The following is a 26,140-nucleotide window of genomic DNA, read 5'->3' as shown; positions in this document are numbered from 1 at the left end:
CGCTACATATTAATTCAGTCGCTGCCACATGTATTAGATGGTATTGGCCAGTTCGATATTGATGCTTAACATAATTTAATATGTGGCATCAGTATTGGGTTGGTTGGTTTATTGAGATTACGGCAAAGCACACTAGGACTATCTGCCTGAGGGATGCCTTCGTGGAGGACTTTCTAAGGGAAACTGGCTTGTATACACATTTCACATACATGAATATTGGGATCAATAACACTATTTAAGGTTAGCTTGCAAGTGATCATATAGCTTAAGACTATCCAGAAAATAAAATACAGTAAAAGCTTAAGACTATTTAGGATGCTGAAGACGTGCCAAATTCCAAATGTTAAATTTTCGGATAGTCGAGCATATATAAAATGCATTTCGTGGTACTATAAAAGCCATATGAATGGAGAAAGAAATTTCCTGTTTACAGTTATAAAAAGAGTCAGCTTGAGTACTAAAAGCCTACATTTAAAATTATGTAAGATTTAAAAAAACGCCATTAACCATGAAAGCCAGTAGAGGTGCCACCAAACTTGTGTCAATCATTCCAGTAAATGCATAAAGAAAAAAGATTGTTTTTTACTTAATTAGTCATAGATATAGAGTATAAAAAACTGAAATCGCTATTATAATTTTTAACATTACGTTTACATAACATCCTGTTTATTCAGTAGTTGTATTTTCTAAAACAGTCTCTTGTCATGAACCTCTTTCACAGTCAGCCTATCAGCTTCCTACTTATTGCTCGAGAAGAGCCAGCAACAAAGACAGTCAATCAGTTGAAGCTTAAATTTGTAAGCAAGAACACTGGTACGGTGTTTGCACCTAAGTTCACCTAAGTTAAAAGCATTTAATCATATGATCATTTCCTTTAAGTACACTGGATTAACCTTTGTAAATATTCCTGCATATAAAAGTGTATAAATAGGCAATAAAAATAAATGTTTCAAATAGATTTATCTTTGATTTGATACATCTGTCATCCTGTCAAGCACAAGAGTTGCATCTCATAGTCATTAAAACATATTTGTTTGATGGCAGAATCGTGTAACTCTCAAGATACTCCATAAAAGGGAGATCCGAAACAGTAACCTTTATTCAAACTATTCAAACTGTGAGGAGAAGCAGATAAATAAGTTAACTCATATCTTCTCTACACAAACCTAACTGGCATATCGAGAATTAATCTGTTTAACTAAAATTAAGGCGCCCGATTGCATTGTGTTGTTACGCTTTTATATTATTTCCGCTAAATTCCATTATTTGGCAAGTTTTTCTTTGTCATAAATGGAAAGTGTGGGACGGGAAAGTATGTTTAATACCAAATTTTTTAAACAACTGTAAGACTTTTGCCTAAAATACATTTAACAGAACAGCAAAAGCATCTTACTCTAGTGAACGCTACCATTAAACTTAGTGAACACTACCTTATACCTATAGTAATTGTAATAGACAAGCTAAATGCCTATTGTGAATTTTGGAACCTCACACTGTATCCTATCCCATTCCAAGGATCAATTCTTGGAACAGAACAATTTATACAAAGATGGGGGAGGGACATGTGTAAGCTACATTTTCTGAAAGCATGAAATTGCATTCATATTTTAGAAGTAATCAATGGGATTTCAAGAGTCCTGTACATGCATTATGGTTTTACAAGTCTCCCATTTTCTTAGTTTTTCGAAAGGGGTGCTTTAAAACAAAATGAAATTTTCTGGTTACTTGAGTTTTTCGTTTACTTGAATGCCAGATAATCAGGCTTTTAATGTGCTTTCATTATACAAAGCTCATTTATGAAGACAAAGGAATCATGATACTTACAAATTAGTTTAAGTAAAAATGATGTATCAAATACGTTTTTACTGGAATTTGCAAACATTGAAATCAATACTTTGAATCACAATCTTTATAATTTAATCAAAGTCTTAATTAAATTCCTTATGCTTTATTTATGCTACATTATATATACATCTATTTTTTATAAAATGCCCACTGCTGTCAATGATGCTGCTTCAGAAGAAACCACAAAGAGCTTAGACAAAACTTGATTCCCCCCCCCCCCCCCCGAAAAAAAAGGTTAAAAGTGAAGAGCAGACAGACTGATGGAATTCGAATGAGCAGCGTGAAATGTTTAGGTAGTATTACGAACATTAAGCAAAATGAAACCTTAAATGTAAAGAGTGTGATGTATTTGAAAATAGTCATGTAAATAGCTGTTATTAAAGATCTTTCTCTTCTTTATAAATAAATGGAGTAAGTACTTTTTGAAGTGAATAGAAGCAGAGACTGATTTGATGTACTCAGAATATGCATACACAACTGCAAAAAGGTTATGTGCATGTTTATTTGCATGCTTTATGAAATACTGATAAACTTTAAAAAATAACAGTGAAACTTAAATAAACTTAAAAAACTGAGTGCACATATTTGACAGATTGGTTAAACAAATTTTTAAATTGCCGTTTTATAATGCAATTAAAAATTTTAGAAAAAGCTTCAGCTTATACTGAAGCTGCTGACCTATTTGCAGACAAATTCATTGAAATCATCAATAGTGAAACGTCATCTCCAGGACAAATTGACAATGCTAATGAAACTGGTCTTTTCTGGCAATACATACCGCAAATTTTAGCATGCCCAAATGCTGCAAGAAAGCACAAGTGCAAAATTTTCGTAATCGGGAAAAATACACAACCTCGAGCATTTAAAGGAGTAAAGATTTTCCTGTTATATATCATGTAAATAAAACAGCACAGATGTCACAAACGTTAATGTATGATTGGTTTGAAAATCATTTCATAGCCGAGGCTCGGCAAAATTTAAATTTGGTTAGTTCACCTGATGAAGCAAAATCCGTCCTGATTGTAGATAATTAATCAGCTCATATTTCACTTAGTTTTAGTGAAAGGTAAATGTATTTGTGTTATTCTTTCCTCCAAACTGTACGTCCATCATTCAGCCTATGGATATCAGAATAGTGCACACACTGAAATGCAAATATAAAGTAGCATTTTTAAAATTCATGTTAAATTTCTTGAAAAACTGCAAGAGCACTCAAGAATTGTTTTAATATTTTAGCATAAAATCTGCTGTGTGGAACATTGCAAGACCGTGGGAGGTTGTGTCTCCAGATACTTTAAAAAGTGCTTGGCATAATTTATGGCCATCAACCATATCTCGTGAGGATGTTGCAGATGATAGCCATGAATTTGAAGGCTTTCAGATATCACAAAACATTATCCAATTAATGGATTTTGTAAAGAAATGTGGAGAAGCGGTAATAAATCAAGGTGATATAACAGAGGTTTTTCATTGCAATGAAAATGCTCCAATCATCAATCAATTTAAGGATGGCGAAATCAGAAGTATGGTTCTAGATCCAGAAAATACCACTACTGATACTGAAGACAAGTGACAGAGAGGTTACTGAAAATTCTCGAAACAGCAACTACATAACTTGAACTGTGGAAAACTTTGTAACTAAACAAGAAATTATATTTGTCTACAGAACTGAACAGAAAGTATTAGCACAAAAAACGAAGTAACTTAATTTAAATTCAAAGAAATGTATAATAAAGTAAACAAATAAATATTAAGCCTTTTTCTTTTTTGTAAATTTTGATACACTTTAGATCATAAACGTTCACTTTAGATCATAAATGTTTCATTATTTCATAAATCACAATTTCATATTTTTAATTTTATAATTTTTACATGCCATCTTAAGCAGATTTAAACTGATGATCCAATATCAGGGAAGTCCCAATGAGTCCGGATAATAGACTTTATACAGTAGAATGATGTAATAATGTTTATAGAACGTGCTCCTACATGGTAGAGGAATCCGGCCATTTGGGTCTAGGACATTTTTTGACTGAACATAGACTAATGGTCACTCTACCACACAAAATAAGGCGGCAAGCATCTACAAATGAAGAATTTACTTGAAGCTACAGATGTAGAACAGAATTGACAGAGCGATTTTGGAGGATATGGAAATGTCAGTATCTAATGAAGCTCAGATTAGGACACATGAAGCTGTTAAAAATGATGACAGATCATCTGATGACAACCACAGAAAAAGATTCAGTAGTGTTGATCAAAGACGACAACTAGACTCAACACATGTGAAAACTAGAGATTATTACACATGTACATGTAGGAAGAATGCATGCTCTTGTACTTTGAGAATTCCAAATGGCACACTAATCAAGAGACCTGTGGAGCACCTATATTCCTTGGAGTTAAACCTGAGTACTGAAAGACAACCTACTTGTCTTGGTGCAGAGAAAGTTGCGACTTCAAAAGAAACCAAAATGAACATGGCTACAAAAAAGGCAAACAGTGGAGAAAAGAGAGATTGATGGAATTCAAGTGAGCAGGGCAACATGCTTAGGCAGCATTCTGAAAATTAAGCAACTTGAAACTTTAAATGTAAAGAGCATGATATATTTGCAAATAGTCATATAAACAGGAGTTATTAAAGTTCGTCCTTTTCATCCGAAATAAATGAAGTGATTTTCAGAGTAAACAGAAACCAAGACTGATTTGATGTCCTCGGATCACAGATTCATGACTATGAAAAGGTACTGTGCATGTTTACTTGCATGCTTTGCGAAATACTGAGCCAGCTGATTTAAAATATTTACTGGTTATTTTTAAGAAGATGGTAAGACAATATTTTGTATATGCTTTCTTTTTCTAGTGGGGGGGAGAAAGAGAAGCCAAGAAACTCTTTCTTTCTTTCTTTCTTTTTTTTTTTTTTTAATTTTCAGTCAAATTTATTATTAATTTCTACACCGAATCAGAATTCAACAGATGAGATAGCGAGAATTAAAGTTGGCTGAGGTCATGGAAGGTCCTGTCAGAGAAAATGAAAAATATTAGATCAGTATAAACAGATTAGATCAAAGATTAGATAACAGGCCTTCAGATCAGTCAAGCTGGGAAACTCTCTCAAGCCTCAGAGAAAATCTTACTGAAAAATTTTTTAAAAAATCTTTCAGACTCATCGCAGTTCTGGTGCTTTGATAAAATTGCAGATTGCTCTGAGCATGGAAGCTTGCTGATGGCTACCCTGTACTTCTCAGTATTAGAAAAATTATATTTCACTTCTTAATTGACTTAATGCATTTCCCTCTTTACGAATGCAAATTTATATTAACACCACACTACAATATGTACCATGAAGAAATGTGATAATTCCTTAATTCTCCCTTTTTAAGACAGATGTAGTTTGGACACTATTTCAAATTATAGAGCCTGGCATTTAAAAATTAATAGACACAAGAAGATATTTGACTGAAAATTTTGATTTCTGAAATTTAAAAATCCAAGGAAAATGATAGACAATAAAAAAGGAAAAAAAAATTCTTGCTACGTTAATTCTGAAAATGAATTAGATTATACACCAGAAAGTGAATTCATAGATGTTGCATCAAATAATGAACAAAGGAAAGCTGAAACAAACAAAGCTGAAAACAAAGCTGAAATCATATATTACAGAATTTTAAATAAAAGAACGGGGGTAAAAAACAAGTTAAGGCAGATAAAAAATTTACACCATTTTTATTATTGGGAGAAGAAGCTCCAAAAGATAGCAGAAAAAAAAAAATTTTAAAGACCTTTCATGGTAAACGTCATTCAAATTCGCTTTCACATGGTAAGTGGTATTGTATTCTCATTACTCATGAAGAAAATTTTCTTTCAGATAATCCATTCACTGTGATTTGAACTTACTTCGAATCACCCGTGGCCACTGGTTTTGCTGCTCTGCTACCAGTAGTCTTACTGTGCCGAAACATATAATCCAATTTATTTCACTAATTTCTGTTAGTCTAAATTAGATTATGGTTTAGACCATATTTACTGCACATCATCTGAACTATACATTCAATCACAGCATTCATTTATTATTACATAAAGTTTATACTGTACGTATTGTGCTAAAAAGCTACAGTACAGCTTCCTACAGCAAAATTATTTCAAAAATTTCTTATCTTTCAACTTAATTTTTCATTAGTTCTGTTTAACTTTCAATTTAAATTAACCATGTGTATCTTTTGCTTGTTATCTTGATTCATTATTTTATAGCTTTGTTAAAAGAATCGATTATCTTGGCAACGTTCCAAAAAGCACTGTATTGCCAAATCTTGTTATATTTTACAATATCTTACCCTTTACCTGTAGAATATTAGCACCTATTTCTTTCACTATTATGCATTTTTACATAAGTAGATTCATATATATTTATTTCGGTTGAGAATTCAAGGTTGGAAGTTTGGAGCAATAGATAATGACAGCTATGAAGCTGCACCCTCTGATGTTTTAATATCCTCCTCACCACCGATAACTGGAATGGCACTTTATCCAAAAAGAAGGAGAAACATTCTCTCCTTGTATGACTCATTCTCGTGTTATGCAATGGACAGTAAACTATGCTTGTAATCATCGCAAGATATTTTTTTTCTTATACCTAATAAATATATTATTTTGTGTGCTAATAATGATCGTGCTCCTTACATCCATAGCATGGATTACACTTTATTACTTTATTAAGGTAAGAACTTTAATTCTGTTTTATTTATCTGCCTGTCTTGAATTAGTGAAGTTGCAATAGTAAACAAATGAATTACACATACCTTCAACATTAGATTAAGAGACCGAGCACGTTTAATTCAACTAGATGCCTAAAATATATTGAAATAAGCTATTAAGAATAAAAATACAAACGGAAAAGATACCCTGCCATAAATTACAGCTGGATAATCTGAAAAAGGAAAAGCCGAGCCTGTCTTCAAAAGCGAAACAAAACTACATTGTTGTGTACTGTGCGTTCAAAATACAGAAGCAGAAATGGCTACTAGTCGCGAAAATAAATATTCAATCATGAAACTAAACAATAACAACTATCAAGTATGGAAATACAAACTTGAAATGATCCTGAAAAAAGGAAAATTTATGGGATTTAATCGCTGATGACACACCAAAAGAAATAAATGCCGAATGGACAAAATGAGATGAACAAGCACAAGCTACCATAAGTTTACTTGTATAAGACAACCAAATCGTACACATAAGAAATAAAACGATAGCTAAAGAAATATGGAATGAATTAAAGAAAATTCATGAAAGAATCTTTCGAGTAATCTTTCTAGTAAACTTTACTATCTCAGAAAGCTGTATACGTTAAAAGCAGAAAACGAATACAAACTCGAAGAACACGTAAACAAAATGCTCGAAATCATAGACGAACTCCGAGGAATTGGTGAAGAAATAAAGGACAGTCACATTGCAGCACTCTTACAGGGCGGCTTACCAAAAAGCTATGAAAATCTTATTACAGCTTTAGAAGCACACCCAGAAGAAGAACTAACGTTGGAATACATAAAAAATGAAACTCATTGATGAATGCCTGAGAAGAAAAGAAGGCACGTGAACAGAAGAAATAGCTGTCTTTAAAACAAATTGCAATAAAAAATTCAAGCATTTCAATCAACAAAAATGCAATTATTGCAAAAAAATAGGACACTTAGAAAAGGAATACAGATTCTTAAATAACCACAAAGAAAAAGACAAAAATGATAGTAACTCATTTTTTAAGAATGAAAAGCAAGAGAATAAAGAAAATTATGGAAATAATTTAAAAAAAAAAAAAAAAAAACGAAAATTGCTGTAAATGAGGATAAACACTAAGATGAAAACAAACATAAGAAACTTGAGAAAACTGAGAATTACATGTTCGAAGTCACCAGAGAAAGAAAATTTCAAAACTCAGACTGGTCAGTTGACTCAGGAGCCTACTTGTAACATGACCGATGACATAAACTTTTTCACTAAATTAGCAAAACCGAGCAAATAGCAATTGCTAACGGTATTAAGATGAAGTCCAAAGGTATCAGAGGATACTTTCCCTCACCACCAAGGGGTAACCAAGGGCTGACGGTACTACACCACCAAGGGCTAACGGTACCAAGATGAAGTCCAAAGGTATCAGAGGATACAATACAGATGATGAAGATAACGAAATAGAAGTAAGACTCACGGATGTTCTATACGTTCCTGACCTAAAACGAAGATTGATATCCGCACGAAAAATTACAAAGAAAGGATTTACAGTTGAATTTGAAGAAGATATTTGCAGAATAAAGGAGAAAAATAAAACCACAGGAATTGCTAAAGCAGAAAGAAATTTATATACCATAATTGAATCACAAAGAAGAAAAGCCAAACTTACAGCTGCAGATGGAAGTGAAAACAGCATACATCTTTGGCATAGAAGACTAGGGCACAGAAATTATGAAGCAATCAAGAGGCTAAAGAATGATGGCCTGGCAACCAGAATATGGATTGACAGAGAAGCCAGAAAGATAAAAGAATGTGAATGCTGTATGAGAAGCAAAATGTCTGAATTGCTACATCCCAAGCTCAACAACTATAGAGCAAAGTCAGTTCTAGACTTGATACATTCAGATATTTGTGGACCAATCGGTAAAACATCACTAGGAGGAAAGAAATCCAACGACGATTCATTAACGATCATTTGAGATACACAGTGGTCTATCTGCCAGCTACAAAAGATGAAGCTATGTCCAAACTAAAGCAATTTGTAACCATGACGAAGAACAAATTTGGACAGAAGCCAAACGCCTTCAGAACAGACAATGGGGGAGAATATACAAAATACTTAATAGAAATGACAAGATGCCTGCTACTCGATTCAGGACTCAAAAGAGAATTTTGGGGTGAAGCCATAATAACAGCCACTTAACAGGCTACTATCAAGAACAGTGAAAGAAACACTGTACGAGCTTTGGAATAATAACAAGCCAAACTTAAACCAGAGCTTTCAGCAGCACAGCTTATTGCCTAGTTCCAAAGCAGAAAAGAAGCAAACTAGATGAAAGAGCAGAAAAAGGAATTCTTGTTGGATATAATGACCGTACTAAAGGATATAGAATTTAGATGCCATATACAAACAACGTCGTGATCAGAAGAAGCGTAATATTCGATGAAAACAAAAAAGAAGAAATGCCTCGTCAATTGAATAATCAGGATGAGGAAGTAGAATGGCCTTTTAAAGAAAATAAATCAAGAGAACCATGTCCAAATGCTACAACAGAGGAAGGAATTGAAATAGAAAAAATTCCGCTATTACCTAGAAGATCCCAGAGAACGACTAAGGGAATCCCACCAAACAGATTTTCATACATGGCTAAGAATGAAGAAATCAAAGTTCCTAAAGACTGGCAAGCACTGCAAACTTTTCCAACCAAAGAGAAGAAACTGTGGTTAAAATCCATGAAAGAAGAAATGGCAGCACTGAAGAGAAACAAAACATGGGACCTTGTTGATCTTCCAAAAGGAAAGAAAGCAATTGGAAACAAATGGACATTTAAAACAAAATCTGACGCTTCAGGAAATGTTATCAGATATAAAGCTCATTCATTAGCTAAAGGATATTGACTAAAATTTGGGCACAACTACGACGAAACATTCACACCAGTCGTAAAGTATACCACAATAAGGACTATCTTGGCAACAGCAGCTCAAAAGAAGATGCACGTAAACCACCTTGATGTAAAAACAGCTTTTCTATATAGAGATCTGAAAGATGATATATATATGAAAAAACCAGAAGGTTACATCTCTGCTTCAGAAGCAAACAAAGTCTGTAAACTAAATAAAAGTATCTATGGAATAAAACAGGCAGCCAGAAACTGGAATCACAAGATAGCTGAAATCCTGTGCAAACAAGGATACGTTCAAGGAAAGGCTGATCCATGTTCCTTGACACTAATCGAGAAAAATGCAAGAACTTACATAATCGTACACATTGATGACATATTAGTCACGAGCGACAAGTGTGAATCAATTCAAGAAGTTGAACGAATTCTTAAAGAACATTTCGACACCCGAAATCTTGAAGAAGTATCTATATATTTAGGAATCAAAATCAAAAGAGAAAAAGACGGAAGCTTTAAACTTCATCAAGCTAACAAGATTAGGAGTATGATTGAAAAATTCGACGGAGAGTCACCAAAGAAACTAAGCTATACACCCATGGCTACAAATTTTATGAAAAACCAAAACAACCAGGATGATGTTTTCCCCGACAATCAGAAATACAGGGAAGCAGTGGGAGCACTTTTATATTTAGCAACAGTATCAAGATCCAACATAGCAAATTCTGTTGAAATACTTAGCAGAAAAGCAGAAAATCCATCAACTGGACTGGAACTGTATAATTAAAATCATACGATACCTGAGAGCTACAATTAATTACATCTAAAATCTAATGGTGCACCAGTCATCAAAGCTTACAGAGACACCAATTGGGCAGGAGATACCTCTGACAGAAAATCCACATCCAGATATATATTTCAATTAAGAGAACCATGGAATCAAGACAAGCAAATAGGAAACAGTATGCTATCACGGACAAGCAAGAAACAAAATTGTGTCGCCTTATCTTCGACAGAAGCCGAATACATCGCTCTAGCTTTAAACTTGCAGGAGCTACAATGGATTAGACAACTGATGGAAGATTTAGGCTTTGCTCAACAGGAAGCTATTCAAGGACAATATATCATGCATAAATCTTTCCATCATATTCGACATAACATCATATTCGAGGACAATATATCATGCATAAATCTTTCCAGACAAGAAAAAGGGAGCAGTTATACCAAACACATCAATATGAAATATCATTACATATGTGATCTACAAAAATCAAGGAATTGTTAAATTACAACACTGCTACAGCAAAATGATGTATGCAGACATGTTCACAAAACCTTTACCCATACGACAGCTGGAATTTTTGTTAAAAGGAATTGCCTTTACTCCAGATGAAACAGCTCATCGAGTGGGAGATTGTGGAGCAATTGATAACGACAGTGATGAAGCTGCACCCTCTGACGTTAATATCCTCGCCTCCGCTAACTGGAATAGGACTTGATCCAAAAAGAAGAAGAAATGTTCTCTCCTTGCATGATTCATTTTCACGTTATACAATGGACAGTAAACTATGCTTGTAATCATCGTTAGATATTTTTTTCCTTCTTATACCTAATAAATATGTTATTTTGTGTGCTAATAATGATCATGTTCCTTACATCCGCAGCATGGATTACACTTTATTAAGGTAAGAACTTTAATTCTGTTTCATTTACTTGCTCGCCTCGAATTAGTGAAGTTGCAATAGTAAACAAATGAACCACGCATACCTTCAACAGGAAGATCTTTCTCCGCAGTAAAGCATGTCAAAAGAAAATGGCCTATTACAATGTACAATTCAATGTTCAATAAATTACTAAGGATCACCAAGAAATACACTAATATACAATAATACTGAGTGATATGTTAATTGAATATAAATTTATAATAGAATGCACTGCCATGACATAAATATGATTATTGAAATTTTTCTGACATATCTGATGATATATCTGCCATGCAATCAACAGGAGCAAATACTGCATTTGTTCAGAATTTCCCATGTTAATTTATGTTCCTTACTCATCATAGTCATGTTCATGGCTGAAATGGTAAAGGTAGCCTTTGGGATCATTTATATAGCTGAACATCGAAGACTGCAGAATTCAGGAGCTTAATACACTACGTTTCTTAAGCGTTGGAAATTGTTTTTGCCTCTTAGACACAGACTAATTGGGAAATGCTGCTTACACCAAGTAAACGTATCTTTGGTTTTAAAATTACGCTCACCAAAGCATATTTATCTTATAATACTGATCATAAAAGCACATGACAACAGACGTTTCAAGATGATTTAAAAATTAATATTACAAATGCTATTTTATTGCAGAGATCAGTAATACATATTCTCAAATTAGCAAGCTTTATCGTTCAGATATTTGAGTGACCTTAACAGATCTGTCTTGTTTTTCTTTTTCCTACAGAAAACTGGACAACAAAGGTGCAATGTGGGATGAGAATTTACACGTCAGTGTCTATGGGAAATTTAGATCGCATATGGCATTCAGCACAGGTAACTAGAATGGAAGGATTCGTAATTTGTGGGACAATCCCAAGGTAAACAATAAAAATTCTCAAAAATTTCACAGCCAAGATACATTGCTATCACTTCAAATCAGGCAAAACAGTAACCTTGTGTTTGGCATAGATTTTAACTAAAATTCTACAGATTTTGAGAGTGAATAGGTATAAGTCCCTCTTTGTCAAGAGGGGGGGGAATCTGACCAAAGCTGTCTTACCACTTCTTCCCACCCCCTTCATGAAAACAGACTTGTACCTGTTCACCCTCAAAATCTGTAGAATTTCAATTAAGATCTACGTGAAATACAAAGTTACTGCTTTGAATAATTTTAAGCGTTACTTTGGTATTTTTTTCTTATCTCTTGAATGCTAAAACTTTCAGAAGAGGGTAGCATGCACAAAGCAGTAACACAAATAACCAGTACATAATTTACAACTGTTATAACAAATATTTCTTAAACTAATATTAGCCTTTATCTGGTAATGATATTCATACCAACACAGTAGAAAATTTTTTGATATATCATATTATATAGATATATACGCAGATTTTCAACTTTAGTGCACTATCTATTGCTCAGTACCACATTTAATAAAACTGTTTGGCATCGCCTTCATTTACAACATTTTCTGCAACTGCCATTTTTCTTAAATTTCAGAAGGTAGCAAACTTTCAATACTATTACTCATTTTAGGAAACAGAATCTGCACAATTGTTTATTTTCATCTGCAAACTATTGAATGCAGAAGCCAAAGATATTAAACAAATCAAATAATATTCTGCAAGAAGACATTTACAGCTGATTGACAAACATGAAGCCTTTATTTTTCATACAAATATATGCATTGGTTCCCACAACAACTGGATAGAGCAAGTTTAGCTTCTCATTCTAAAGCAGCAGTTCTCTCTCTCTCTCTCTTTTTTTTTTTTTTTTCATACCTCTTAATGCGAAAGACCATAAAACTATAGAGTACTCCTAACCTTCCCTTTAACCCTTTGAGGGGCGGCATATAAGATAATTTAAACTGTGGTAAAATTTTGCATGAACTATGACTTATGGACCCTAAGGACACAAAATTGAGACTTCAAAAAAATCTAGAGCGAAATCCTAAATTTTGAGAGCCGGTATATATTTTATACCGGCACCCCTCTAGGACATTTTTTTCCAGTTAGCTGCCAACTGTTAATCTTCGTTTTTTAAATTATGTGTGTGTGTGTGTGATTATGGCAAAGCCTCAAGGGCTATCTGCCTAAGGGGAGGGATGCCTTCGTGGAGGACTTTCTAAGGGAAACTGGCTCATATACACGTTACACATGGGGAAAACCACGAAAACGCCCATGCAGCCAGCCTGTTCGCGGGATTCGAACCTCGGACCGAACTACCAGTGTTCAGCGACTTTACCGCTCGGCTGCTGGTGAGCCCTGTTTTTTAAATTAATTTTGCATACTTTTGATGTGCGTCTGTAGTGATGAGTGCTTGAATACAGTTATGTAAGTCTAAAGACAAATTTTTTTTAAATTTCGGCAGAAATTAAAAATTTTAAAAATAAAATTTATGTTTTTATGCACTTTGATGATGCAACCCAGCTGAACATATTTATGTAAAATATGGGTAAAAAGCTTTTCAACCTGATTTAAATTCAATATTATTTTATAAAAGAAATTTAGCAAATATAACACTGCATGTGTAAATCCTATCATGCTGTAACTGAACTAGTATAATATTACAAGCAGATGTAACTCAGCCGAAAATTTAAAAAAATTGAAAAATGAAGCACTACGACCGACTCAGCCGAGAAAGTATGTTGCATTTTTGAAGTTGTATTTTATGCTTTAGATAATATGTGAAAAAACCATGCTTCATACAGTATACGAAGAATCCCGCCCCCCTCCACACACACTTTAGATCATCGAGGACCGTAAGGGTCCCTTTTTTATTTTTTGTATAGTTTGTAATATATATATATATATATATTTTTTTTTCAGGAAGAAATGCCGTTAAACAATTTTATTACTTGATAACCTCAAAGCTCTTATTCTGATTTTCAATCCCTTTGGCCTCATAGGGGCTCCTTTTCAACTTTTGGATACATTTTAGTTTGCATCTAAAACGTGCCTTAGAAATATTTTTCCTCCTTTCACCAACTGTGAAAATTTATTTCGGAAAGAACCTATTTATATCAACCAGAGCGCAAATTTCTCTTGTGTTCTCTAGTCTTTCATCTGAAATTAACAAAGAACTAAAAAGAATTTCCCTAAAGAATAAAAGCATGCTTTCATACCAGCAGTTTTTGTGATTACATTATGAGATGGACCTTAAGTACATTTCCGTTTTAAGTGAGCTTTCCCTTTGTGTGATCTTATCACACCTCACAAAGGGAAGAGAGCGTGACTCCTGAATGACAAATTAGTTGTCAATCACCTCTTTCATTTTCCTTGCATTCTAGGATTTTGGAAAACACGAAGCAACGGGTGTCTTTTGGAGGCTAACACACCACATTTAACCCCCACAATTGTGTAAAGTTTTGACCCCAGATGGCAATTTTCAAATCGATGAGTCTTTCTCCTGGGAAAGGGATAAGTGCTGAAATAAAAATTTTAGCTACACACAGACGAATGAAACTCGAGCTGAGTACACAAAGAATAAATTAAACTAATATACTTGCATTCAGTCCTAGCGCAGAGTCAGTAAACTCCCCATTCCTCCATGAACATAATATTGAATCCCAAACGACTTATAAATTAATCATGAAAAATTATTACATCATAAACTGTTATAATAATAAAAACATTCTGTCATGTCACAGAGTAGAAAAAGAGAAAACTAGTGCTGCCATCTATTGGCGTGTTACCCTCATCACAGTCCATCAGGAATTTGTACCACATGATCAAATGGTAAAGAGAAGTCTAGTGCATTTGCGAGATGCTGTGCACAAGAAGCCTCAATTGTAGATAAACCAGATCTGCATGTGGCATTATGACAATGCGCTGGCTCATGTGTGTCTCTTCATCCCTAAAAATCTAGTACAACACTCCAGATGTGTCCCATCTATTGTGTTCTCCAGACCTAGCCCCTCCCCCCCCCCGCTGACTTTTTCCTGTTTCCCAAACTGAAAACCATGTTGAAAGGATGTCATTTCCAAACCATACAGGAGATTCAGGACAATGCAACAAGAGTTTTATGTGCTATTCCAGAAAGTTTGTTCCAGGCTTTCCATAAACGGAAGAAATGATGGGAACAGTGTATTGCCAAAAAAAGGGGACTACTTTGAGGGGAACTGTGCTTAAATGTTGTAAAATAATCAATGAAGATGTTACAAAGCAAAAGTTCAGTTTTTTTTAGAACACAACTCGTACTTAAGAATATTACTTTTACTTACTGCATTTTGAACAGAGTGTACACAATACAATATAAGAAAATTTCATTTACCTTACTTTTTTCATGACTTTAAACCCAGTAATTTTGTCAGAAGTCCAAAAATTATGGAATTATATAATATATTATACTGAGATTATATAATTATACAATAAATTATACTGCAAAACAAATTTTAGTAGAAAAAGAATGCATAATACAATGAAAGAGCAATTAATACAATATAAAATAACAGCAGTTATTTTAATTTTAATGAATATGCATTTTAAAATTACACTAAGATAAATATAACAAATTTTAACTACTTAGTTTGAAGGCTAAGAGAAAACATCTTACCTCTATCTCTATAGTTAATTGAGAATCATCACTGTAAAGAAATAAAGAGATTAATGAAAAATATTACGCACAGCACTACAAATAAATATTTTGTACTTAGTGTTGCTAATATACAAATAAGAAAATAAACGAAAGAAATATCTTGCATACAACTTGGCATTAGATATATTTTTCTCCTGATTTAAAACTTCACATACTATCTGTGACATTGGACATACATATTACCAAAGCTAATACAGTAAGGCTTTGAATTATTAAAAGTGGAAAAAATGAAATTGTATCTATCTATTCAAACTAGATAATCATTACAACAAGTGGTATTTAAATAAGCTTTCTTAGTCCAAGTTTGCAACTAACCCCTTTAAAAACTATCATTGCTAAATACAACTTGATGCTTAATTCATCCCCAAAACATACGTCATGGTAAACTCAGAGAGAGTAAGGAGGGATGTCTTTATGAAGAACCTTTATAGAATCAAGTGGATTTATCTTCATTAACAAGCAGAAAAGCCATGAAAATATGGATGCAGCCATCCTTTTCTTCAACAAAAAATCCACCTTAATGGTACTTTATCAATATTTTCTGAGGCATACAGAAATAGCAAGCCATAAACTAATCAAAAATTTTTTACTTTAAAAATCTGAATTCTAAGTTGTAAAACATTTCAAATTTTTATTACAATTTTATTAAGCATATAACAAATAAACTGCTGTTTCTAAATGAATGTTGGTATTTAATTAATAAAGAATGTTTTATTAATCAGCTAATTACACTTACAATTAGTATTATTACCTTTATCAATCAAATCACTACAACTAATAATGAAACAAAAGATATAATATCAGTATGTTTTTATTCAAATATTTAAAAATTTCACTTTTTTATTTAAACATGGACTAAGATCTCATTCACTATTATTATCCAAAATATTGCTTCACAAAGTTTATTAATGCAAGATACTTTCTTTGAAAAATTAAACACATTTTTCAACATTATTCCAAGTAATTTCTTGTTTACAATGTAATCAATGACAGATTTCCATGAAAATTTTATATTGAGCACATGTTTTTAAATAATTCAAGCCTATGGAGGGAATTACACTAATGATTAGTAATTATTATTACTTTTGTTTAATTATTTTGAATCCATTAAGATTTTTACTGACATTGGTAGCGAAATTTCCATTTATACTCGTTTCATTTTTAATTTGCCCTTGATTTATGAAACCAATTCATGTATATATTTTTCTAATAATTTTGCAAAACAAAAAGAATTATTACCAATTTTGATAAATGTTTCATTTCAGATATCAAAGCAATAAAAATTACACTTAATTAAATTTTAGGCCATTATTTACAAAAATCGGCACAAATCATTTTGAGTTTTGAAATCACAACATATGCATAGAAATTAATACCTTTCCACCAAATGATTGCTATTCTTAAGGTTTTGCGCATTATTTTTTGAAATTTTAAATTGTATTAAAAAGGACATTCTTAATTTTATTAATACCAAATGCCTGTCAAATTTTTACTCTTATTTTTATTAATACCAAATGCGTGCCAAATTTTTACTTGTTTTCTTAAGTGAGTTCAGACAATCATTGTTTTGGTGCTATGCAAATAATATTTTAAATTCACACTGTATATTGCAAATCTCTGATCTTTATAATTTGACTGTTCAGTACCTATCACTGTCTTTCAAATTTAAGACATATTCAAAAATTTAAGACATATTCAAACTCTCAGATATCTCATTTCTTCATTATCAGTGTGAAAACTAAATATCAGTGTAAAGAATAAATTAAAAACTAATCCAAAATTTTATTTTCGTAAAGTTTCCTTATCAAAATTTGCTTAGTACACAAAATGTGAGCAAAAGCATATAAAAATACTACAGAGAAAGCATATAAAAGTCCGGAACACCAAACATCCAAAATCTAGCTACTCGCATTATTATTTTTTTCCTTACAAAGTTAAGCAATGGAGAATATAATACCCAGGAAAAAGCAGATGTGCAGTAGAAGTTATTTTTCTCCAAATGAACTCAGTTTTCGGCATGCTATTTTCAAATACCTACTGCATAGGAATGCACATTTTGGCCAACAATATACTGATTACATTGTATTGACGTTGGCTGTACCTTTCGCCACTTCAGTAGTTGTGGAGATGTTTTTATTTTATTCAGCTTATAATTCCTTACTAAATGTAGTATTTCATCTCTATGTACTCTGTCTTTGATATGATTTAAATCAAATTCCTCGTCATTATAAATATCACGAATACACATCAAATAGTTTTCTGGTTGCAATTTTCTAATTTCGACTATGCGTAATGTATGCTTTACGCATGCGCGCGTTGAAAGAAATGTTTAATAAAGTAAACAAATAAATACTAAGCTTTTATTTGCAAATTTTGATACCCTTTAGATCATAATTGCTCTTTATTTCATAAATTACGGTTTCATATTTTTAATTTTATAATTTCTGCATGCCATCTTACCAAATTTAAATTGATGATCTATAATCCGGAGAAACCGATAATCTGGAATCGCTGAAGTCCCGACGAGTCCGGATTAAAGACTACAGATAGCTGACATGGTATTCTTCAATGTGTCCGTCTCATTAGAATGTTTAGTGTTATGGACTAGTTTTACCACTAATAAAATATGCAGGTTTGAATCGATCATTTGAAACAGTTTGATTCTTACTGCACATGGAGATGATAAAAGTTTTGTCATGTCCTCAGTGAAAGGATGAGGACCTGAGTATGGCTGTTGAAGAGGAGGCTTGACTGAGTCAGTTTTCAAATAAACACGAGAACAAGATTTTAAGGATGGACGAATGTGAACAGGTTCTGAGCACTGTTTTGTTGTTGATTTGGGAGTCAGAGATTGCATTATACATCATAAACAATTAAAATATGTTTGTGTCAGGGAAGGAGAAGAAAGCTGAAACAAGATGTCCAAAGGCAGCCTTACAGTTGTACTGCAGACTAACTCAGAACAGGGTTGATTCTAACTCACAGGAAGTCTGATTGCTAAACCATAATGATTTAATCTTTTTAAGATATTTCGTAGATGTTTAATATGCTCTTTGTTGCTTCTTGAGGCAATCAAAATATCATCAATAAATGCATATACACAGTTTAAGCCTCTCGTCACCTCATCAACAAACCTTTGAAAAGTGTTAATTTAGAAGTCAAACAACAAAAATCAGTGTTATATTTTCGAATTTTCACAGGACTAGTTTCGATGGTTTTATCAAACCATCATACTCAGCTGCTAAAGTGCAAATGAAAAAGATACGATACAGCTTATTAGAAGATAAAGACTGGACAGGAGTTAAGCTACTGGCGCCATCTGTTGATGAAACAAGAACTAAAACATAATTTCCTTAAAGGCTGAAGGCAAAGATGAATTGGAATTAGGGTCATTAACTAGAACAGAAAGATTTTTTTGAATGTTAAAAGCCTCTAGAAAATTTAGTTCACCAATGGAAGATGTTTTTCAATAATTTTGGCTGCAGAAAAATTGAAAGTGTGATTTTCGGACCAACAATGCTGGGCAAGTGAAGCCTTCTGTGTTTCCTTTTCCCTAACATATGCTCATGTTCCTTAACATGAAATTTTAAGGCTCTCTTTGTTTGACCAATGTAAATTAAATCATACTGGCAGGGAATCCTGTAACCCCAGGAATTCATATCCAGAATGGGATCCTTGAGTATGGAACTTGGAATTTTATTGATTGGAGAATAAACAACCCAAAATTTAAATTTCTGTAAAATACATGCAATTTTATAGCTAATTGATGAAATGAAGGGAATGACAACAGAATTCTTATAATCTCCTAAAACAAGAGTGTGCCTTTTGGTGTGTTGAGATGAGAATTTTTTATCTGCTTGATTAATAATATTGGGTGAAAAGCCCCTGTCAATAGCTACTGCTTATAAATAATTTAGTTCTTCATCAAGAGATAGTTTGGAAGAGCAAATCTGAAGTGCTCAGAAAATATAGGAATAAAATGAAGCTAACTTTTGTTTAGTCAGATGACATAATTTTTAGTGCCGTGGAAGGTAAATCAGAGAACTGAAGTTGGACGTGTTACGTGTGACCAGAATGTCGAGAAACGGAAGAGAATTGCATGTCTTAAGTTCAAAAGTGAACTGTATAGCAGGATCAAATTCAAAAACTTCTTTCACAATCTTCCAACTTAAGTAGTCTAAAAAATCTTCCCATTGTAAATATTAAGCCAATAGTTAATATTTATAGTGTTAGTTTATCAGAAGAACAAGAGAGAATTCTAAAATATTATTTTAACTTCTCACAAATGTCAAAACCCTCAATTCCAAAGATTTTGGCTCCTATTGAAAAAGCTTTCAAGTTCAGTAAAGTGTAAGATACAAAGAAAGAAATTATTAGGAATCTTATTGCTCATAATGTGAAATTAAACAATAAGCCTTTGAAACCAAACTTAAAAGCAAGAGAAAGAGCTACAATGTGCGAAATTCATTCTAATCCGGATATTATCATTTCAAAGGCCGACAAAGATGGCCAGATAGTCGTCATGGACAATAACACTTACATGAATGGTGTCACTAAATTCTTAAATGAAGGACCATACATTCTGATCACCTTTGGACCTGTCAAAAATAAAAACTACGATCAAATCTTCACAAATCCTTTCGACCAACTTAAAACAGTCGCTTTATCCCATGAATTGTGAATTGTGCCAGATTATATGCTCTTTCCAAAATTCATAAGAGAGGTATTCGTTTCTGCCCTATTGTATTAAATTTAGGCACTGCCTCATATCCGTTAGCTAAATATTTAGTTTCTAGATTTTCAACTCTATTGAATAATAACATTTACACCATAAAAAATTCAACAGATTTTGTAAAAAAAGTTAAAAGCAATTCTAGAAATTTACTCATGGTTTCTTTTGATGTAAAATCATTATTCACAAATGTTCCAATGGAAGGTGCATTAAGATGTATAGAAACCAGACTTCATGAATTTCATTTCTCTTGCATCGAAATTGATGAGCTAATTTCCCTCACTTCACTCTGTTTGAAACAAACACATTTTGTTTTCCAAAATAAGTATTACACGCAAACTGAGGGATTAGCCATAGAAAGCCCCCTCAGTCCCATCCTCGCTGATATCTACATGCATTATTATAAATCAAAATTACTTGAAACTTTAAACTACCCGGCATGGTTCCGCTATGTAGATGACAATGTGGTGTAAAAGTATTTGTTTAAAACTTAAAATTTTTGGTCTGAAGTTTGGAAACTTATGAGAGAAGTTATGTTTTCTCTTTAAGCAAATGAGCAAGCCGAGCTCATAAACTTTCGAATTTTACAGAACTTTTCCCCTTTGGAAAAAGTCTCTCCTTTGGAGGAGAGGTTGTAACAGCTTTAAATATTGTTATTAAAACCTTGTAATTAAAAATAAATAATTTAAATAGATGAACATTAAGGTATATGTTAATGGCAATGTCTGAAATGCAGGCTCGAGTGCCATGAGTGGCTCTCGCACAAAGAATGTATTTTGTTTTTAAATGTTAGAATATGTTTTCTTTTCTGGTTTGTATGTTGCCATTTTGAGTGTTAAATAAAAATTATTGTTCTATCAATGGAGTTTGCTTCAAATTGAGAAAGAAGTATCACAATGTTGTCACAATGTACAGAATCACAATGTTGTCACAATGTACAGATACACCCGTAATTCTTCAGATTCCATATCTAAAAATCTATGAAGACTCAAACATTCCTCCAAAACAAATAACTACTTCAAGAGGATGTTGTGTTAATTTCCCAAAAGACTGATGACTGTAATATAACTGAATATTTTTCTCTAGTGCATACTTAGGTTTTTTCCCCTCATATGTTTGGAAGTTATATAAAATTCTTATTTTATTAAGTTATCATTATTTTTTTAATTTAATTACAATATGCATATTTCAATTATAATTTTAAGCTATATTATTACTTGTACATTCCCATTTATATATCTTGCATTTTATTTTTTATGTACATTTTAATGTATAACTTTTATTGGAATGTGTATATCTTTTACTGGAATCTTGTAATCATCCTCTTTTGTTTCGTGACTATGTCATTCGCGGGGGATACTCTGGGTCTCTGTGGTTGTGTTATGCTCAGCTGCATGTTGCCAGCTGATGTCGCACGCTTTAAAACAGCTGCCCATGGCACCAGCTGACATCACATTGTCTTTACCGTAAGTTCTACAAAGTTTTCGTATTGTGTAGCAGCTTCTGTGTTTTTATAAGTTGTGTTAATAAAGTTGACTGTTTCAGCAATGGAGTTATATCTTGTGGGAACCATCACTCAGCCACATCCACAATTCTTAAAGCAGTTTAGTGGGAATTTTTTAACAATAGAACACTGTAACAGAACAAGAAATTGCATCTATTCATAAAATTAAAAAAAAAAAAAAGTATTAGGGGGTAACCAGCTTAAGCAACTTACCTAGAAATAAACGTTTCATACAACAAACAAATGTTGAGCTTCTTTTGTAAATTAAGACACAATAACACGCTGAATAAATACTAATTCAGAAGTCAAACAACAAAAATCAGCATTATATTTTCAAAATTTTCACAGGACTAGTTTCGATGGTTTTACCGAACCACCATCCTCAGCTCCAAAACCACAAATGAACAAGATAGGAAATAATGATTAGATAACATAAGAAAGCCTGAACAAGAATAAGCAAGTGGCGCCATCTGTTGGTGAAACCAGAACTAAAACATAATTTCTTTAAAGGCAAAGATGGATTGGAATTAGGATCGTTAACTACTAGAACAGAAAGATTTTTTTGAATGTGAAATGCCTCTAGAAAATCCAGTTCTCCAGTGGAAGATGTTTCTTGAATAATTTTGGCAGCAGAAAAATTGAAAGTGTGATTTTCAGATCAACAATGTTGAGCAACAGAAGACTTCTGTGTTTCCTTTTTCCTAACGTATGCCTCATGTTCCTTGACGCGAAATTTTAAGGCTTTCTTAGTTTGGCCAATGCAAATTAAACCACACTGGCAAGGAATCCTATAAATACCCCAGGAATTCATATCCGAAATGGGGTCCTTGAGTATGGAACTCGGAATTTTATTTATGGGCGAATAAACAACCCAAAAGTTAAATTTCTGCAAAATATGTGCAACTTTATAGCTAATTGATGGAAAGAAGGGAATGACAACAGATTTTTTATAATCTTCTAAAACAAGAGTGTGGCTTTTAGTGTGTTGAGATGAGAATTTTTTGACTACTTGATTAATGATGTTGGGTGAAAAGCCTTTTAAATAATTTAGTTCTTCATCAAGGACTAGTTTGGAGGAGCAACCGTGAAGAGCACGGAAAACATAGGAATAAAATGAAGCTAACTTTTGTTTAGACGGATGACATGATTTAAAGTGTGGTGGAAGGCAAACTGATGAAGGTTTACGGTAAACCGTAGTACTGAAGTTGGATGAATTACGTGTGACCAGAATGTCGAGAAACGGAAGAGAATTGCAAGTCTCAAGTTCAAAAGTGAACTGAATAGCAGATCAATAGAATTTATTGTTGAAAGAACTTTATTTAAATCATCTTTATTACCTTCAAACACGGTAAAAGTATCGTCTACGTAGCGGAACCATGCCGGAAAGTTTAAAGTTTCTAACAGTTTTCATTCATAATAATGTATATAGGTATCGGCCAGGATGGGACTGAGGGGGCTTCCCATGGCTAATCCCTCAGTTTGCTTGTAATATTTATTTTGGAAAACAAAATGTGTTTGTTTCAAACAGAGTTGAGTGAGAGAAATTAGCTCATCAATTTCTATGCAAGAGAGATGAAATTCGCAAAGTCTGGTTTCTAGACATCTTAATGCACTCTCCACTGGAACATTAGTGAATACTAATTTTACATCAAAAGAAACCATGAATGAATTTCTAGAAGAAATGTTTTTAACCTTTTTTACAAACTCTATTGAATTTTTTTTTTTTTTTTTTTTTTTTGGTGTGTGTGTGTGTAAATGTTATTGTCTAATAGAGTTGAAAATCTAGAAACTAAAGATTTAGCTAATGGATACGAGGCAGTACCTAAATTTGATACAAAAGGGCGAAAATGAATACCACTTTTTTGAATTTTGGGAAGAGCATATAATCTGGCACAATTCGTAATAGATGGGGTAAGAGAATGTTTTAAGTTGCTTGAAATGATTTCTGAAGATTTGATCGCAGTTTTTATTTTTGACAAGTCCGAAGGTGAAGGATCTTTAGGGATCGGATTATATGGTCCTTCGTTTAAGAGTTTAGTGACACCATCGATGTAAGTGTTCTTATCCATGACGACTATCTGGCCACCTTTGTTGGCCTTTGAAATGATAATATCCGGGTTAGAAGGAATTTCGCGCATTTTAGCTGCTTCTCTCACAGTTGTATTTGGTTTCAAAGGTTTATTATTGAATTTCACGTTATGAACGATAAGATGCCTAATAATTTCTTTCTGTGAATCTGAAACTTTACTCAAAACAAATCTAATCAAAAACCTTCTAGTCGCGTTTCAAGAATTCTGTTAAAGTGCAAGCTTGCCTTACTTAGGTCCACCATAAGGGATACATGTCAACAATTGTCCAGAATTGAACATGAACCCTATAAGCTTCATCTGGAACTCGCTAATTCATATACAAAATTCACTGCCCTTGAACAAAAAAAAGTCTTGGTCTAGAACGGAGAATGCAGTTAACTGTCATAAAACACCCTTGCAATTAAATTCAAAAAACTTCTTTTACAGTCTTCCAGTTCAAGTAGTTCAAAATATCTTCCCATTGTAAACTCAAGCCTATAGTTAATATTTCTAATGTTAGTCATTCAAAAGAACAAGAGAGAATTCTAAAATATAATTTTAACTTCTCACAAACCTGTAAACCCTCGATTCCAAAGATTTTGGCTTCTATCGGAAAGCTTTCAAGTTCAGTGAAGTTTCAGATTCACAGAAAGAAATGATTAGGCATCTTATCGCTCATAATGTGAAATTCAATAATAAACCTTTGAAACCAAATCTAACTGCGAGAGAAAGAGCTACAATGCGTGAAATTAATTTTAACCCGGATATTATCATTTCAAAGGCCGACAAAGGTGGCCAGATAGTCGTCATGGATAAAAACACTTACATCGATGGTGTCACTAAACTCTTAAACGAAGGACCATATAATCTGATCCCTAAAGATCCTTCACCTTCGGACTTGTCAAAAATAAAAACTGCGATCAAATCTTCAGAAATCATTTCAAGCAACTTAAAACATTCTCTTATGCCATCTATTGCGAATTGTGCCAGATTATATGCTCTTCCCAAAATTCAAAAAAGTGGTATTCCTTTCCGCCCTTTTGTATCAAATTTAGGTACTGCCTCGTATCCATTAGCTAAATCTTTAGTTTCTAGATTTTCAACTCTATTAGACAATAACATTTACACACACACACACACACACACACACAAAAAAAAAAAAAAAAATTCAATAGAGTTTGTAAAAAAGGTTAAAAACATTTCTTCTAGAAATTCATTCATGGTTTCTTTTGATGTAAAATTAGTATCCACTAATGTTCCAGTGGAGAGTGCATTAAGATGTCTAGAAACCAGACTTTGCGAATTTCATCTCTCTTGCATAGAAATTGATGAGCTAATTTCTCTCACTCAACTCTGTTTGAAACAAACACATTTTGTTTTCCAAAATAAATATTACAAGCAAACTGAGGGATTAGCCATGGGAAGCCCCCTCAGTCCCATCCTGGCCGATACCTATATACATTATTATGAATGAAAACTGTTAGAAACTTTAAACTTTCCGGCATGGTTCCGCTACGTAGACGATACTTTTACCGTGTTTGAAGGTAATAAAGATGATTTAAATAAAGTTCTTTCAACAATAAATTCTATTGATCTGCTATTCAGTTCACTTTTGAACTTGAGACTTGCAATTCTCTTCCGTTTCTTGACATTCTGGTCACACGTAATTCATCCAACTTCAGTACTACGGTTTACCGTAAACCTTCATCAGTTTGCCTTCCACCACACTTTAAATCATGTCATCCGTCTAAACAAAAGTTAGCTTCATTTTATTCCTATGTTTTCCGTGCTCTTCACGGTTGCTCCTCCAAACTAGTCCTTGATGAAGAACTAAATTATTTAAAAGCAATAGCTATTGACAGGGGCTTTTCACCCAACATCATTAATCAAGTAGTCAAAAAATTCTCATCTCAACACACTAAAAGCCACACTCTTGTTTTAGAAGATTATAAAAAATCTGTTGTCATTCCCTTCTTTCCATCAATTAGCTATAAAGTTGCACATATTTTGCAGAAATTTAACTTTTGGGTTGTTTATTCGCCCATAAATAAAATTC

General features: G+C 33.0%; 1 protein-coding gene across 3 annotated transcripts in view; it reads right to left on the bottom strand.

Annotated features, from left to right (window-relative positions):
- Positions 1-26,140, bottom strand: part of LOC118203041 (tau-tubulin kinase homolog Asator-like) — a 156,553-nt gene that overhangs the window by 5,872 nt on the left and 124,541 nt on the right. For all 3 annotated transcript variants that reach the window (XM_085807743.1, XM_085807741.1, XM_085807742.1), the window contains one exon: positions 15,738-15,768. In XM_085807743.1, coding sequence (XP_085663869.1) covers positions 15,738-15,768 — 31 coding nt within the window. The remainder of the gene's footprint in view (positions 1-15,737; positions 15,769-26,140) is intronic.

The sequence above is a fragment of the Stegodyphus dumicola genome, chromosome X1 (assembly GCF_044657685.1).
Source record: "Stegodyphus dumicola isolate Sdum_Otavi_A_Nest chromosome X1, ASM4465768v1".
Taxonomy (NCBI): domain Eukaryota; kingdom Metazoa; phylum Arthropoda; class Arachnida; order Araneae; family Eresidae; genus Stegodyphus; species Stegodyphus dumicola.
Note: the sequence above shows the minus strand (reverse complement) of the source record. Positions and strands in the feature narration are given on the sequence as shown.